The sequence below is a fragment of the Alnus glutinosa genome, chromosome 7 (genome assembly GCF_958979055.1).
Source record: "Alnus glutinosa chromosome 7, dhAlnGlut1.1, whole genome shotgun sequence".
Classification (NCBI taxonomy): Eukaryota; Viridiplantae; Streptophyta; class Magnoliopsida; order Fagales; family Betulaceae; genus Alnus; species Alnus glutinosa.
Genome location: NC_084892.1, coordinates 23,935,540 through 23,952,995, shown reverse-complemented (window position 1 = coordinate 23,952,995; position 17,456 = coordinate 23,935,540). Strand labels below are relative to the sequence as shown.

The following is a 17,456-nucleotide window of genomic DNA, read 5'->3' as shown; positions in this document are numbered from 1 at the left end:
ATGAAATAAATCATATTCATTTAGGTTGAGTTATCCAATTGTTATTTTCTCAAAACATTTTACAGTCATCCAATCAATGATTACAAGAACTGTTGATCCTTTCAACTTTTTCTTTCTAAATTTCCCCTTGTAATTTATTTTACAGTCATCGTGGGACTTTTTCAACTATGCAATTTGCAGCAACATTCCATCCTTTGTTTTCACTCTTTCTTTTTCTTTTTATAAGGCACTCCCTTTTAGGCAAGCTTTCCGTAGGTGCTCCTATTTCTTCAGGAGTTAACGCCATCTCTGTAGTGTTGGCCTGTTGGGCAACTAAAAATTTGAATTGGGATTATAATTCATAATATATTACGAAAATGTTGAACAAAAGAAAAGAGTAATGCAATTTACATGCTGATTGGGACGGCATATATACCATCAAAGCTTCAATTTGTTAAAAGACACTGATGGTACGAAGGGATCAAATAAAAATAAATAAATAAATAAAATTGCATTTTGGATTGAGTCCTTTGTTGGGTACTAGCGGGTACCCTGAACACTTCAGAGCGCCGACTCCAATTCTCATGACTAGCCACAATGGGGAAAAAAAAAATCACAAATGCATTGAGCATGATGGGATTCAGGTGAAGTCTTTATTAAAATAAATAAAAATCCAAAATATAGAGACAATGGGAAGGAAACAAACAGAAAAACCAATCAGGAAGTCAGGAAAAGGAAGCAGAATAAATAAGGAAGCAAATCCGGCAAAAAACCACCACCACATTTTGGCAGAGCCAAAGGCCTAGTCTGTTCAAACTCCAAAGCTGGCTACTTTAATTTAAAATCAACGTTCAGACCCACGAGCAGGGATCCTGGATGAAGACCATGTGGATGCCGACCTTGAACCACCACCAAATGAGGACCCGCCAGGGGGTCTGCGGTCATCACTACGCCACCTGTCACCGGGTGGTTGGGACGTTCGATCATCCTGTCTGCTGCTACCCCACCGATCAGGTTCTGGAGGTGGAGCCTGCCCTGAGCTCTCAGTTCTCTCCCCCCGCCTCATGAACTTCGGGACATATTTTCCAGGTGTTGGTGCAGCAGCAGCTGCTGCAGCAATAGCTGGAATAGCAGACCCCGACTCCAATGGGTGGGCCACAGCAGGAGGTTCAGAAGGCTTTAAAGATACCTCGGTGGATCTCCCCAAAAGCGCTTCTCTCCTTAGCCTCTCTTTTTCTTCCAGTTCTCGTTCTCTTTGCCTCTGCTTTTCAGCTATCTCGTCCAGTTTTGCTTTGCGTTCAGCCTGCTCTTTCCTTTGCCTCTCAGCTTCTGCAAGTTCCAAGGCCACAAGATATATATATATATACCATTAAAATAGACTAAGAAAGACACTCACTTTTGCACAAAAGAAAGAAATGCGGGATCCAATAAACTTTTGCATCAGCAAATGAGTACTCAAAAAGTAATTACAACGTCAGAAAGGAACAAATGTAGCAAGTCATGGTATCTGATGGCGACAGTGATGAAGCATTTCTTTTTTTCTTTTCTTCTCTTCTCTTTTCTTTTTTAAAGAGCTTATAACTGGGAAAAAAAAAATAAATAAATAAATAAAAAATAAATAAATAAATAAATTACCTTCTAGTTTCCGTGCTTCCTCCTGCTCGCGCAATTTTATCTGCCTCTCCTCTTCTAAACTCAAATAAAACTTCAACTTCCTCATCCTCTCCCTTTCTTGTCTCCTAGACTGCAAGATTTGTGAGATTCTCTCCTCTCTCTCCGTTCTCAATCTACTAAATTCTTCTTGCCTACGACTGACAACCCTTTCTTGAAATATTTCCTGCACAAACAAATCAAGAAATCCATAGTTTGTCACAGTACAGCCAGAAGCCACGAAAAAGTCATCATGTCCAGACACATTGTGGGCCAAGTCATAAAACAGAACATCAAGAAATCAGAAGAATGATCTGCAAAAGGAACACCATAGTAAATTATGGGAGCAGTGCAGTATGAATTCTGACAATCATTTCCAAGACCCACTCGATTTATAGTCAATATGTTGAGCAGTCTTTGAATGTCTAATGTTCCCCAGATGTGTCATTTTCTGTATTTTCATCAAGGTTTTCTCTGATAACCATCAGCATAATGCACTTATGAATTTGGCCAGTGACTACAAGCTACAAAATAAAAAAATACTAAAATTTCTGACAACAAAACAGACCTAAATCAAATACAGACCAAACTGGGTACTGACCTTATTGTTCTTAATCCGAGCCAGCCTCTCCTTCTCCTTTAGCTCTGTGTCATGGCGCAGTCTGCTAAGCTCAATCTCTTGCTGCAAAGTAGCATGGTACACCCAGTAAGCATAGTGTGCATACATCTCAGGTTCAATATAAAATTTTGAAGTGGGAGAGGTGGAAGAGGGAGGGGGGGGGGGGGGGGGGGGGGGAAGTAAATTTTGCACAAAAAAGGTCAGTCAATTCGAAGGACGTTATACAATGGTACTATTTTACTTCTCAGAAAATCTAAAAAATACCTGTTGCTCACGTTCATGGAGGTCCCTCTCTTCTACTAAACGCTGTTGATATGCAGCTTCAACAAGGGGAGCAGCCTCTTCTCTTTTTGCTCTCTCCAAATAATCCATAGTTTTTGCAAGTTTCTGTAATTTCTTTTCCATTTCCTGCCTTTCTCGGAGTTGCTCACTCAAAGTCAACTCCATCACGCTTTGCTTGGTAAGTTTTTCCTGCATATAGAAACTGTCAATACTTTCCTATCCTGATGAAATATGACAACAAAAAATTCTTCAACTTACTCCCTCCATGACCGGCTTCTTTCCTTTCCATTTAATACGTTGTGCAGCTTCCTGAAGCAAAGCTTGGGCTTCTGCAAGCTCACGCTCCTCTATTTCCCTACGAATCCTTTCATTCTTCCTCTCCTCATACTCAGAAGCCAGTCTTTTTCTTTCTGCTTCCTCAGTTATCTTCTGTAGTTCTATCCTCCTTGACTCTTCCAGGCGTTCCTTCAAAGAAAAAGAGAACAGTTCAACGGTAAACAATTTATTCACCTCAAAGATTACTAAAACATCAAGTTGTATGCCATATGCCAGAATATTAGTTTACAAAGTACCCTCTCCAGAAGCTTGCGCTCCTCTTCTTCTTTGCGTTTCTCAATTATGGATTTTCGAGCAAGCAGTTTCTTATGTTCCTTATCCACAACCTCAGCTAAACTGGGAAGCAATTCACCAAGTTTTGAGGCATTTCTAGCTGGAGGATAAATCATTGCTCTAGCTTTATTCAAATTTTCTGCAAGGATGGTCAAGTGATCCCTCAAAATCTCAGACTCAAGACCCTGAAACAAAAACAGCCACATGTAAGCTGCATCCACATTATGAACAATACAAAGCCACCTTCATTTAAAGAGGTAAAAGTAGAAATTTCTGTATCATCTCTTCTAGAGGGGCCCCTGAAATCTCTGATTGAAGAATTGTTTAAACATTGTTTCCATTACACTTTGTCTATAACCTTCAAATCTGCTAATTAGGGAGCACACCCTGTTTATCAGTTTAGCACCTTCAGCAATGCCAATCGTAATGTACTTAACAGTAGATCCATGACCAACAGACTAATACTTTTTCCGCCTTCGTGTCAAGCTTATCTATTTTTCCTACTGAATGATTCACCTAGAAGGGATTTTGGTGGGCACGATGAAAATTTATGTCAATAAAAAATGCAGAATGTTAATTACTTGAGTAAAATTGATTTTCTTCAGTAAATAGAATCAATTTTTTCTCAAGTCAATCAAAGCCAGGAGGACCATAGCTCAGATTGCAGCTCAAACAATGGTTGGGAAACACGATCAGATTGCAGAACAAAATCCATCCCGACGCAAAGACAAAAAAAAAAAGAAAAAAGGAAAAAGAAGAAAGCATAGCAGAATAGCTGGAGTGGCTCAGCTGAAGATGTAGATACATGGAAACGTAGTCTGAATGTTGAAACTTATACATGCAAAAGCATAGGGTTCAACATCAGTTTTTCAAGAATTCCATACTGGTTGACCCACCACACCAATTATTGGACTTCAGAAAAGATCCATGTCGAACTCAAGACCAAGGGCCCAGGCGGGAGACTATAGCTCTTCAAAACTATGAGAAATTCAGCTGCTTTTCAAAAGCCGCCTAAAAAAAGCACAAGCCACTTTGTAAAACTGGCGAAAAGCTGAAGCTCCTTTGGTTAACCAAAAGAAATGCAAGGTGCTACTGTTTTTTAAAAGCTGAAGCACCCCGGAAGAGGCTCAACAGAAAGGGCCTAAATAAGAGCTCCACCAAAAAGGGCCTAAATAGATGCATTTGATACAGCAATGACCTGTGAATTGAGGCATCTTGTGACATAATCAACAATTAAACTTGACATGTCCTAACTAACATGCTTTCCATATTATGACAGTAAAACTACTTCAGGTAAATACCTAACATGAAATAGTCCTATTGAGGACAATCTGATATGAACGGTACTCCCGACTATATACAACTTAACACGAGTTTATACATGCAGCCCCATACATTTAGCAAGAAAATACAAAACCAACCGTGCAGTAGGTGGGGGGAGAACAAAAAAGGATAGAAATGTGGTCCTAAAAATATTAGCAAACCCGTCTGATCCGCAATATTTCTTACAAAATCACACCGAGTTCCCAAATGAACCAAAATTTTTGGTGAACTAGACCATTAAGTACAGGCCCCCCCAGGAACGGTTTGACCAAGTCCTATACACTTCAGAAAACATTGATCAGCATCAATTTTTCCCAGCAGAGATTCCAGTTCAGGAAAAATGAAAACGAATAAATTTATCCAAATTACCACATATCAAACATCTTTATTTGTACCATTTTAGAAATTTCAGCCCAGCCACATCAATAAATTCATCATTTTCTCCTATTATCACAGAATAAAAATTTGTATTCAACTGTTTGGGGAGGCACTCATAAGCAGAAAATTCAAAGTCACAACTATAAGCTTACCATATTACCAAATATAACAACACCCTTCATATGGTCAACTTTCAAGGCCACAAAATTATGCTTGACTGCATCCACAGATATCTTTTCCACAACAGAAAAATCAAAAAAGGGGATCATCCTAGATAAACTCTCAATCTTCATTGTCTGGTACACCTTGGAAACCTGGAAAGCAAAACAGCAGCAAATTGACAACAAGATAAAATGCACGAAGTAACTTATATCCCAAAATAATAATAATCAAGGCAAGCGAAAAAATGAACCTGCTGCAACAATCTCAAGGTAGTAAGCTTTTCCAGGGAAGGAACATATTGAGACAATTGCACTTCCGGGACAGAAGGAGCTGAGGAAAGTTTGCCCCCACACTTTGAAATTTTGGTTAACAGGGGCTGAACTTTTGATGCAAGATCTAGAGGGAAAAACTCATGTTCTAAAAGATGGTAAATATCTTTCACTTCTTGAATTACACAAGACATTACACCTTTGGTCACCTGCGCCACCCAGAATAAAAAATTTAATTTAGAACAAAATAATGTGAAAATTAATTGAAAAGAATGCGTAGAAAGTTGATATTAGTAATTTACAGCCTAGATTTTTTCGCTATAAAATTATAGATTAAGGGTCTCTTTGTAACTAAAAGGATGTAGTAGAGCAAACAATTCAAAAGAAAAAGAGATGGTCAGAGAAGTGATATTAGAGGACACGACTAATAAGAACATCATATCATTTGATATATTCAAGCATGATCATCTGGCCATATTAGCAAGTACAAGTATGTCCAACCCACTGGAAAAAAGAAATAAAGATCATAAAATAGGACTCCCACAGAGGATCAAGAGATTTGGACAGCTATTTCTTTTCCCAAAAAACAAGAATGATAATTTGGATAGCTATTTCTTTATCAAGGTCAGCTGGAGCTCTCATTGACACACTTCCAAAGTAAATTATAAACTTTCTAACTAACTTTGTGGTCAAGAGCTTTGTCCACATCTCTATGGAGAGGAACCACGGCCATGGCAAAAGAATAAAATAAAAAGGTAATTTATTACACTACCACAACAGGGCATCGATTGATAACAAGAAGGGAGGTCTGAATCCCGGAACCCTCACCCGACCCCCCACCCACAGAAAAAGACCAAAAAAATCAAAAGAAAGAAACCCAAAATAACAATACTAAACAGAATCAATCAACCTGACACGATAAAGCTGAATGTCAATAAGCTCAAACAAAATAACCTAGTCCACAATGTACAAGCATATATTATACTCATCCGCATCAGAAAGTATGCAATATTTACCACAATCATGACAGCTAATTATTAATAAGGAACAAAGAAAAGCTTAGCTTAGTAAAGAAGAATTCCTACCAGTTCAGAGAGAAGAGATGACCTCGAAAGCTGGAGAAAAAAAAACAAAGGAGTAGAAAGCAAGAAGTCAGAACTGTAAAACTGAATGCATCAGCTAACATGAGACAAAATCCAGTTCAACAATTTACATTACCACTTCTTTGCTCTCAAGTTTAGACTCAAGATTAAATCCGATGAGATTAGCCATCCTCAAGTTTCTTTCTTTCTCATTCTCTTGATCCAAATGAGATGCTCCGTGCGTGTGATCATAAGGGGTCACTGAAAGTGCAGCCAAAACTACAGATGATGCTATCAATTGCAAATCCTTCTGGCTCAGATTCTTATTGAAACTTTTCTGTAATAAGAAAAGCTTGAACCATGCATAAGCATGATATAGATGGCTACCAGAAATCCAAAATATTTCAGTTAGCTTAGCATAATAAACAGCCATCAAGGATGACTTGGGTGTCTTCTTAACCATGCACATCAGTCCATGGATATCTTCAATTGATCGAAAGGCTTCCTGCAGAAAACCAGAAAAGTTATTAAAAAAAGATATGCAGTTTGGACCATGGCAAATAGGCAATCTGTGCTCTCAATTGTTTGTTTACATTTAAACAGCCTGTATAAATACACAGAATGGTAAAAAATAAAAAACAGCAGACCTGCCAGAGTTCGAGTTCAGTGGCAACTTTTAGCTGCTCAAATCTTGTGTCAAGATACAGTTGCAAGCTTTCAGGAGTTGACAGATCAGGCCGGTCCCTCTGGTCACGATATTTGTTGAGATTTGCCAAATGATTCCGTATGATCTCACACAACCTGCGAAACTCTGTTGTTCGTTTGTATTGCTTACAAAACTGGAAAGCTCGATGTGCTGTCATCTACACGTAATATTTGCAGTTAAATAAGGCTTCATATATACCAATGCAATAACTATAGTTTGTGATAGAAAAACCACAGTACTTAATTGAGATATCAAATTTTATTTTCCACGTAAGGGCCAAGGGGAAAATTGGCTAACTTATCAGGTACATTAACCACTTCCTCTTTCTAGAATTTGAACAAACAGATATCAAGATTACTGATTTTTTTTTTCTTTTTTGATAAGTAGAGTTCAAGATTGCTGATATTAGTACGCTATAGCAGCTTCCAAAACACTCACATTTTCTAGAAAAAACCAGTCAATGGGGACTCACATGTTTTACTCACTATTAACCAGTCATTTCTTTTAAGTGTTTTTGCCAAATCAAGAAGACCTTTTTTGTGAATGTAAGATGTAACACACACAAGACCATTACCTTGTCTAATGCCTAAACAATATAATCACAAGAACCAAATAAAAAATAATAAGTAATCATACTCCACTTAGACTGCCCGTCAGGCTGTGAAACTCATCACTTGAAAGCATTATTCCTTAAGCCAAAGTAAACAAAATGTTTAGAATACAATAAACAAGACCAACCTTCACATGTACTAAAGATACTTTAAAAAGTTCAATTAGTATTAGTATTAGTATTAGTATTATCTACTTTAGGCTATGGTAAATAACCATGCCATCAAATATCACGAACACAACTCTGATAGTTACAATAAAAAGAGAGAAAAAAAAAAAAGGAAAAAAAAAAACTACTAAGATAGCATTAATAATCCACATAAGATAGTTATAAATATAATGAGCTGAAACGCAACGCAACTACCAGCAACAACACTGACAAAAAGAAGGATTTTATTTACTAACCGCATATAGTGCTTCCAATTTTGAGTTGTTCCGCAAGATTTCAAGCACTGTTCTATACGTTTCCCATAGAAATTTAAACCAAGGGGTAACAAGCTCCCGATCAGATCTATCTTTTCCTTTCTCTCCACTCACATAGCTTAGCATTAAGTCTTCCGGCCTTTTATCTGCTTCCAGATCTTCAACATCAAGAGCTTCTTCTAAGGCTTGTGCCTGGCTACGAGCTTGTTCAGCTCGCTCGGTTGATAGATGCATGAAGTGCTTGATCACCTCCTCCAATGAACTAACATTTACTTGCTGACATATGATACGATACTGAATGAGTCCATCCTTGGCATACCGACCTCTCCGCAAGTCCACACACAGCTCTATATACTTAAACATACTCCTCTCAAGTGCCTTTTGCCATGCTCTGTGTCTCCTTGAGGTGAAAAGGTCATGAAGCGTTTGCAAAGCATCTTGCTTCTGTCCAACATTAATCAACTCTGCGTCAAGAATGACCCAGTTGTCAGTTTGAGAATATAATATATGACCAAGTCAAATTCAGGCAAAACAAGTTGAATGAACCACATCAAATGCTAAAAAAAATAAGGCTGAAGAATTCAAGCACTAGAGAAGAACAAAAGACACATATCTCCAATGTCAATCTGCAGCCACATGACAAAAGAGAGCCAATGAATCTATCAACTAAATAAGAGAGCCTGTCAACCCATCTGGTATTCAGAACCACAAGGAACAGTGATTTTAAGCCTCAATCATCTCGAAATTTCTTGTCAAGCCAAAAGAAAAAATATATAAATGTTCTAAGGACAAAAACATGACCTCCCATGAACAACATCTTTAAAAATGAGGTTTATGTTCTCATTTCATTGACCTTAAGTATTTAATCATAGTTTCAAGAAATGTGGTAATGCTTCAATATATACGTCTACCATTTTAAGCAACTAGCTCAAAAGAAAGTACCACCCAACAGCAAAAGCAGAAAAATATCTGTCACTTACCTTCAGCTCGTTTCAAAGCATTTTCTGGCTTGGCAAAACTCGCCATATCAACCAATTCGACCAAATCAGACCCTTGCCTGCTCAAAGGACAGCATGAAATGTCAAATTAATAAGGCATCCATATTATTTATAAAATAGTAATACTTCTTGGCCTAAACTCAAGAGCAGCCAAAGAAAGAAAAAAAAAAAAAAAACAAACAAAAGCAGGTGTACTGTATTGCCTCGAGAAAGGAAAGAAATTCTTAGTTACAAAGGCAAAGTTGATGCATATTCACATCCAAGAAAAAGGAAGAAAGCATTCTCAATATCAACTGAATCACAATTCACTTAAGATAATTGATTTATGTGGCCCATTTACCCCCTTCTTTGATTTGAAAGGATAAAACTATTGCTTTAACTAAAATCAGTGAAGTAATAAGACTACTTCAGTGTCAATGAAAAACTTCTTGATTGCTGGCTAAGCATAGTTTGGAAAATTTATTGTAATTGGAGTATCTCTTTCTTGGTTTCGTTTATAAAAAAATACTTCAGCATAAGTAAAAATAAGTCATAAAAACTCAGGATCCTAACTAAAGGGCTAATATAGAGATAACAAAGAATCCAAAGAGAAGATTTCTACAGAAAGCATTGTAGATAGGCCAGCCCTGACACAGGAAAATTCGTGGTCAATACAGTGCTAGAGCGCAGAAAACACATAACCACCACAATGATTGCCCACGAAAGTAAAACAAACCATTACTTTTTTGAAGTGTCATAAAACTAACAAATAAGTACATAAAGAATTGACTCTGCCCAGCTATTTGTACTAACGGTCATAGAACATTGCATTACACGGGACGAAAGCCACACTTTCAAAGCCTGCAGTAGGCAAACCACAGATGGGTATGTTGTGCACCAAAAACAAGTTACATATCAAGCATGCACAATGCCACTGCCACACGATGGCTGCAGCTTGAAAAACCAGCAGCACATCCAAGAAAAAGCCTGACTTCAAATCTTATATCATCACCCACACTGTAGCTTATGAGATAGATAATCGTATTATTAACTCCGTTTATATTATGAGTGCGCCTAGACTAAAAGTGGGCATGTTGCACTCCAGTATTTGGGTCCCTATCCGGAATCAAATCATAGCTTCCGATAGTGCAGATTGTGAGTAAATATGCCTAAAATTCGTAAACTTGGAGCTCAACTCGCTACGTAATTAGGAAGCACTTGTGAAGAAAACTTAAAAATAAACAAACAAACAAGACAGAAGCAAAATCCTTTTCCCAAGAACTGTGACTTAACGTTCAGCGCGAAATAGAAAGTTCACAACTTTAACGTAGTTGAAAACAAAATCCAATTTCTCTTCTCCTATTATCAATTGCGATTAGCCTACGTTGGGTTTCGCAGAATCAGATTCTACAAAAAATTTCAATTCCAACAAATTCGAAATACTTATCGATTATGATATTACAGAGTTATAATCGAAGCCTCCAATTGCGTGCGATTTTTTAAATTTTTCTTTCATAGCCATCGGATCTGTTCATTCACGTTAATTCTTCACAGACACAGAGACAGAGAGAGAGAGAGACAGAGACGGAGAGAGAGAGACCTGGGTTTACGCTGTTCGTTGAGCACAGGATCTGTCAGCCGAGAATGCCCTAGACACCGAAGATGACGAAATGAATGGAGCGCTTGAGCCTTACTTATAATCTGTATCCCAAATCATAATCGGACAGGAGTTCTAGGTAGGGGCGCAAATGAAATAATGAAAAGTTCCTTTCTCCCTTTTTATTTCTACGATGACCCCCCCCCCCCAAATTGTGTAATATCAAATACGACACCAGAATTCTAAACTAATTCTCCTTCATGCCTCCACCTGGACTACCTTGGCTCTCAGATTATTACTAGCTTTCTTGGAGGATAAATGATTCATACACTCATTTCTCACAACAGCTCCACAACAAGCTGACGTGGCTAGTAGTATTTTATTATTTTTTTACAAAAACAAAACAAAACAAAACAAAAAAAGTAATAAAATATTATCAGTCACATCAGCTTGTTGTGGGACTGTTGTGAGAAATGAGTGTAGGAATCATTTCTCTTCTTGGAGATCCTTGGTCCGATTAAGGTCAATCATCTCTTTTTAATTAGGGTTAAATACCTTATACCTCATTAGTTTAAAATTTTTATTTTTTGCCCTTTTAATTTTTATTTTTTTTATAGGTAGTACATGTGTTATGGGAAAGACGAAGATGGTACCTCCGTCCATTTTTCCGTCCAAAACTAACGAATTTTCACGACAGCGACACGTGATACTATTAAAATTACAACACGTGGCTACCATTTTTTTTATTTTATTTTGAGGCTTTTTCTTTTTTTTTTAAAAAAAAAAAAAAAAAAAAAAAAAAAAAAAAAAATAGGCTAGTTTTGAGGGTGGCTAAAGTTTAAACCACCCCTAATGGCTAAAGTGAATAAAAAATAAATAAAAAAAAAAATGTTTTGGAACTTGGGGATGGCCGAACCACCCCGTGGGCACAATGGTGGTTCAGTCATCCCCAAAACTAGCCTTGGGGGTGGCTAAGCCAAAATGGGGGTGGTCGGCCACCCTCATGTGGCCCAAAGGGGCAGCTCTACATTTAAAAAATAAAAATAAATAAATAAAACCTCAAAATAATAATTTAAATTTAAATTTTTAAAAAAAAAAAAAAAAAAAAAAAAAAAAAAAAAGCCACATGTCGCAAATTTAATAGTGCCACGTGTTACTAACGTAAAAATCCATCAATTTTGAACGAAAAAATGGACTGAAGTACTATCTCCGTATTTTTCCATAGCACATGTACTACCTATAAAAAAATAAATAAATAAAAATTGAAATGAAAAAAAAATAAAAATGTTAAACCACATGAAGCAAAAAGGTATTTAACCATTTTAATTATGAAAATAATGGTTTTTCCTTTTTTGTTGACATGTAATTTTGGACAGTCAAACCGATAACAAGTCACTTGTAAAACGAGATAAAAAGCTATCAAAAAATCGTTGTTTGCGAGAAATTGAGAATCTTCTATACTCAAGTAAATAATTTTTTTGAAGGAAACAAAAAAAAAAAAAAAAAAAAAAAAAAAAAAAAAAAAAACCTTATGAAGAGATTGGGGCTAAAGAAGAATAATAGAGCTCATTCTAGTGTCATTTTGAAGTCCTTCTCTGCTGACATAACACCTTATATTTTTTTAATAAAAACAGAAAAAATAAATCAAGCTGTAATTTTTCTTTATTAAAAAATAGTATCATGTCAGCATAGAAATACATCAAAATAACAATATAAGAAGTTCTAGCATTTCTCAAGACTAAAAGACATTTTCGGAATATGTGTCTCTTTTAATGAAAGAATCTCGTTGAAAATGGCCATGTATGCTTGCTACAAAATAAAATATTCTCCATTTTTTTTTTTTTGTTGATTAACAGGGTGAAATAGGAAATGGGATGAAGTCACAACACATCGGAAATTTAAGAGAAAGAGGTAGACACAGACAGTCTTACAAATTTAATCCAACACATCTCTTCAAAATAGCCTATCTCTTGAAGAGAAAAATGAGCTTATAAGGCCGTCTCACTCTACTTTCCTCTCCGATGTGGGACAACCATCACACACACACTTTTTTCTGCTTTTTTTGATTAACAGGGGGAAAGGGGAAATGTGATGAAGTCACAACAAATCGGAAATTTAAGCTCCTTCCTCTATTCAAGAAATAGGTCATTTTGAAGAGATGTGTTGGATTAAGCTTGCAAGACTGTCTGTGTCTACCTCTTTCTCTTAAATATTCTCCATTTGAAGTAAAATGAAGAGTAGTCATTATTTGATTAAGATTTTATTTTGTTACATTTAATGATGTACATGATGACACGTGGTAAATATGTTGGTACATCTCTTTAAAAATTTATATGATGTGACATCATATATGCATTATATATAACAAAATAAAATGGAAAAAATACAATTTAGCCCCCCAAATTATCACAATTTATTCGGATAGCCCCCCAAACTATCAAGGCTTGCACTATGACCCCCAAACTATCAAAACCTTTGAAAAATGCTTATTTTAGCGAAATATCCTCATAATACCCATGTCACGTGTCATTTTTCAATTAAAAAATAATAAAAACAAATTCAAAAAAAAAAAAATTAAACAATTAAAAAAAAATAAAAAACTAAAATTTTATTTTTTATTTTTTAAAAAAATATTGCAATCAACCGAAAGACGTACTACTTCTTTCTAGCATCGTCGTTGGGCACGATGCACGCCTACAGCTTGGCAAGCTTAAGCCTGGTCAAGATTAACGAGCTGATGATTGCGAATTAGAACTCATCGAGCCGGGCTATAAAATCAGTCATCATGGCATTGTAAATAGACGGTGACCGGATGGGTGTTAGGAAGATCGGGTCGCAGTTGGGAAATAACGCCGCCTCAAGCATCTATCTTTTTTTAAAATAATAATAATAATAATAAATTTTAGATTTTAGATTTTTTAGTTTTATTTTTTATTTTATTTTTGAATTTTTCTAATTTTTTTTTAAAATTTTAATTATTTTTAATTGAAAAATGACACGTGACAGAGATATTTCCCCAAAATGAATCTTTTTCAAAGATTTTGATAACTTGGGGGCCAAAGTCTAAACCTTAATAGTTCGAAAGTCATCCTCGTTCGCTTGATATATAGATAGCAAAACAAAAAAAATACTATCTTCAATTCCTACCCGCAATTTTCTATCTTAGTTTACCTCTTGAATAGAGAATTATCGTTGGCCTAATTGAAAACATTTTTGTTGTTTTCTCGTCTTGAATTCTATTTTCATCTCATTCATGAATAATTTTTTTTTTTTTTTTAAGGAATGTTTAAACTTTCATCGATAAAAACAACATTACAACATCAATCACTATATAGGTGAAAATCAACCACCCTAAAGGTGTACATCCAAACAAGAGTCTAAAAAACTCAGCCAAATACAGACAATTGCTACTAAAAAAACTCAGCCAATAGAATGATGCCTCTACATTAACATAAACCTTTACTTGAACAAGGAGTTGGTAACTTGGTCACACATTCTAGGTGAAAACCCATGACTAGATTAATATAAGTGTACAACAAACTGTCAGAAGAAACACAATACAATAAAACACTCAAAACAGAAGCTGCCCTCGGAAGAAAACACCACCGGAACGCCATCGAAAAATCCTATGCAACAGCCGATCACCAGAAACTCTCAGGCCACACCAGATATGGCAAAAGAAACAGGGCATGGCCATCACGCACAACCCAAGGCATGAGGAACACCCTGGTCCGTGATGACCATGAGTCGATTACCGATGAGCTTTCCTACCGTATCAAGCAGCGACTGTACCAGAGGATGGCGACAAGCAAGGTTGGGGGACGCGTGTCGACTAGAGGTTGGTGGAACAACGCAGATATGGCCTCAAAGATTGTTGAAAAACTAAAGCACGGCTAAGCCTTTCCGCTAGTGAACTCTCCTCCTCCAGAGCCTCTCTAGAGTGCTTTCCTGCTAATAAACAAATAAAAAACTAAAAAAGACAAACCTCCTTAGTCCAAAAGGACTAGGATGACAAAACCACAATCGGATCTAGTCTAGGGGGACAAAACTTCATAGCCCTAGTGTTTGAGAAACTCTAGCTTCCATTGGAACAACTCAAGGAGGAACAAAAACCTCTATAGCTCTAGAAGGGCTAAAAGGAAAAGCAAAATTGGGAGAAGGAAGGTTAACCTCCTACTGATTCTTATTAACTGACTGAATGAATATAATACAATGCTTGAGTATTTATACATGTAAATGTAAGGAAAACTATCTAACTGATTACAAAACTGATCGACTAACTGAATTACAACTAATCAACACGTGAGCTGAATACCTGCCAACTCATGTAACTAAGTATCCAGTTCATACAACACGTGGTATAAAACTATACAACACGTGTAATAAGATTAAACTCTGAAACCTCCCTCCCCCGGCCAAACGACGACACTAGTGGGAAAGCTTTTGGTTGAGAAAGATGGGAGAGAGAGAGAGAGAGAGAGAGAGAGAGAACCGTAGAACTCATTCATGAATAAATTGAATGAAGAGCTTTTTTATTGGCGAACAAAATATGACATTAATTTTGGTAATATGAATCTGAAAAAACTTGACAAAAATTTTAGGTAAACTTGAACTTTTGTTACAAAAAGAGTACTTAATAAATAATGAATGCCTTCTTAGTTCTTACATACGCAATTTTTCAAAAGAATTCATTATAATACAAGGTTTGCCACTTTGATTGTATCATCTCGGAAAAGGCAAATGATAATAAATAATCCTAATCGACGAACTTGTAATGAAATTTTTTTATTAAGAGCGATAAACCATGGATAAGAATTCTTTAAAATTTTCAAATTACGTGAATTTAGGTCATTCTTTATATCGAACCGCTTAAAAAATTATATCTATTAAAAATTGGACATATTTCCAAGGCATAAAATAAATAAATAAAATAAGAAAAATTTACATTTTAACCCTTCAAATTACCATATATTTTGCAACTTACTCCACAAATTGCCAACACTCCAACTCTGGCCCTCCAAACTACAAAAATCTTTGAAAAATGTCCAATTTGATGAAATATCCCCATATTACCCTCTGCCACATGTCATTTTTCAATTAAAAACTATTTTTTTTTTTTTTTTAGGAGTGGCTTTCGAGCCACCCTGAAATCCATTTGGGGTGGCCTAAAAGCTACCCCCGGCCACTAGCGGTTGCCGTGCGGCCACCCCCAAGGGCCGGAGTGGCCTGCGAGCCATCCCATTTTCTTTATTTTTAAAAAATAAAAAATAAGTTTTCTTTAGTTACCTATTTTATTTTATTTTTAAATATTAATTTTTTAATTGAAAAATGACACCTGACCAAGGGGTAATATGGGGATGTTTCGCCAAATTGAGCATTTTTCAAAAGTTTTAGTAGTTTGGAGGGCCAGAATCAAAGTGTTTGCAGTTTATAAGGCTAGTTGCAAAACATATGGTAATTTGAGGGACTAAAATATAATTTTCCCAAAAAATAAAATCATTTCAAAAGGCTTTTTATTTACTTTTAAAGAGACGATTATTCTTTAGTAAATCAAAAGATAATTTTTTGCTTAAAATTTTTCTACGATGTAAAGTGTAAAAATTTGATGAAAATATACTCAATTCTCATTAGTAAAATTTTATCTTTTTAATAGATATAATTTTTCAAGCCATTCAGTGCAAAAAAAGGTCTAAATTCACATAATTTGATAATATACAATCTTATTGAAATTATAAAAAATCTTGATCAGATAAACCCACGTCCAACTTCAGGGAATAGGAACATATTTATTTAAAGCATAATGGAAATTAGTCATTTCATAGTTAAGATTATTAAGTATGAAATGACTAATTTCCATTATAATGGAAACAACATGTTTTAGCTGCCTGTAATTCCCTCACAATGTTTACAGATTTTACTTCGTTTTTCCTTAAAAAAAGAAGAAGATTATTTCAAAGATTTAATGGTATATATATATATATATATATATATATATATATATGATGCTAAATGGTGAATATGTTACGTTATTTTAAAAAAATTAAATAATATAACGTCATATACATCATTAGATAAAACAAAATAAGATCATGATCATGAAATGTCTTTTCTCAATTTCACTTAAAATTGAGAGGATATTTTGTCCAACTTCACATAAGGAGGGCCTACAAAAGGAAATAAAGGTTAGCACAGAAACTTGTCCGGTGTGCCGACGTAAATACTTCCAATGCTTTAAGTCTGCAAAGGATTCTATTGAGAAAGGAGCTAGAGGCTTTGCCTACTGATTACTCCGACCTACAATCTAACCAACATTATCAGTAAAAAAATAAAAATAAAGGAGAAAAATGGGTGAGTGAGTCTGGGAAACTCAGTAAGTGAATATATTGAAAAAAAAAAAAAAAAAAGAACTTGAAACTTTTCAATAATACTTTCAAAGAAAATAAAATCTCATTCTTCTCTGGAAACTCTTAAAATAAGATAATTCTGGATTTTAAAATAATTTATGAAATGGTTTCATAGCAAATTCTCTTACTTCCTTGGAAATTCTTGAAATAAGGTAACTCGAAATCGAAATGCTTTCACAGCACAATCTCTTACTTCTTTGATGAAAGTCACACGTTTTACCCACAAAGCACACAAAATACAATTATGCAGTAAATTTAACAAAAATTATGCAGCAGAAAAATAAATCCAAACCAAAAAGCAAACTTATCACACAATCAACACAACCAAATTGTTCACGAAGTGGAAAACTTTTGAATAACACATCAAATGTAAAACCATTTCAGGAT

General features: G+C 35.5%; 1 protein-coding gene across 1 annotated transcript; it reads right to left on the bottom strand.

The window, feature by feature from the left end:
- Nucleotides 1-603: 603 nt before the first annotated feature.
- LOC133872511 (eukaryotic translation initiation factor 3 subunit A-like) lies at nt 604-10,823 on the bottom strand. The gene is made up of 14 exons (XM_062310032.1): nt 10,669-10,823; nt 9,072-9,148; nt 8,074-8,555; nt 7,001-7,216; nt 6,490-6,858; nt 6,357-6,386; nt 5,253-5,480; nt 4,993-5,154; nt 3,103-3,324; nt 2,789-2,995; nt 2,513-2,719; nt 2,231-2,311; nt 1,615-1,816; nt 604-1,308 (listed from the first exon to the last, which is right to left on the bottom strand). Exons 2-14 carry the CDS (start codon nt 9,115-9,117, stop codon nt 824-826), a joined length of 2,937 nt encoding a protein of 978 aa, XP_062166016.1. The 5' UTR covers nt 9,118-9,148; nt 10,669-10,823; the 3' UTR covers nt 604-823.
- Between the last annotated feature and the right edge of the window lie 6,633 nt (nt 10,824-17,456).

What these genes read in the sequence shown, in the direction of transcription:
- LOC133872511 (XM_062310032.1), bottom strand. Translation starts at nt 9,117, where the DNA reads ATGGCGAGTTTTGCCAAGCCAGAAAATGCTTTGAAACGAGCTGAAG. An exon ending in TGCTTTGAAACGAGCTGAAG is followed by an intron (nt 8,556 to 9,071) that starts GTAAGTGACAGA and finishes TTCTTGACGCAG; the next exon opens with AGTTGATTAATGTTGGACAG. An exon ending in CCTTGAGATTGTTGCAGCAG is followed by an intron (nt 5,155 to 5,252) that starts GTTCATTTTTTC and finishes TTTGCTTTCCAG; the next exon opens with GTTTCCAAGGTGTACCAGAC.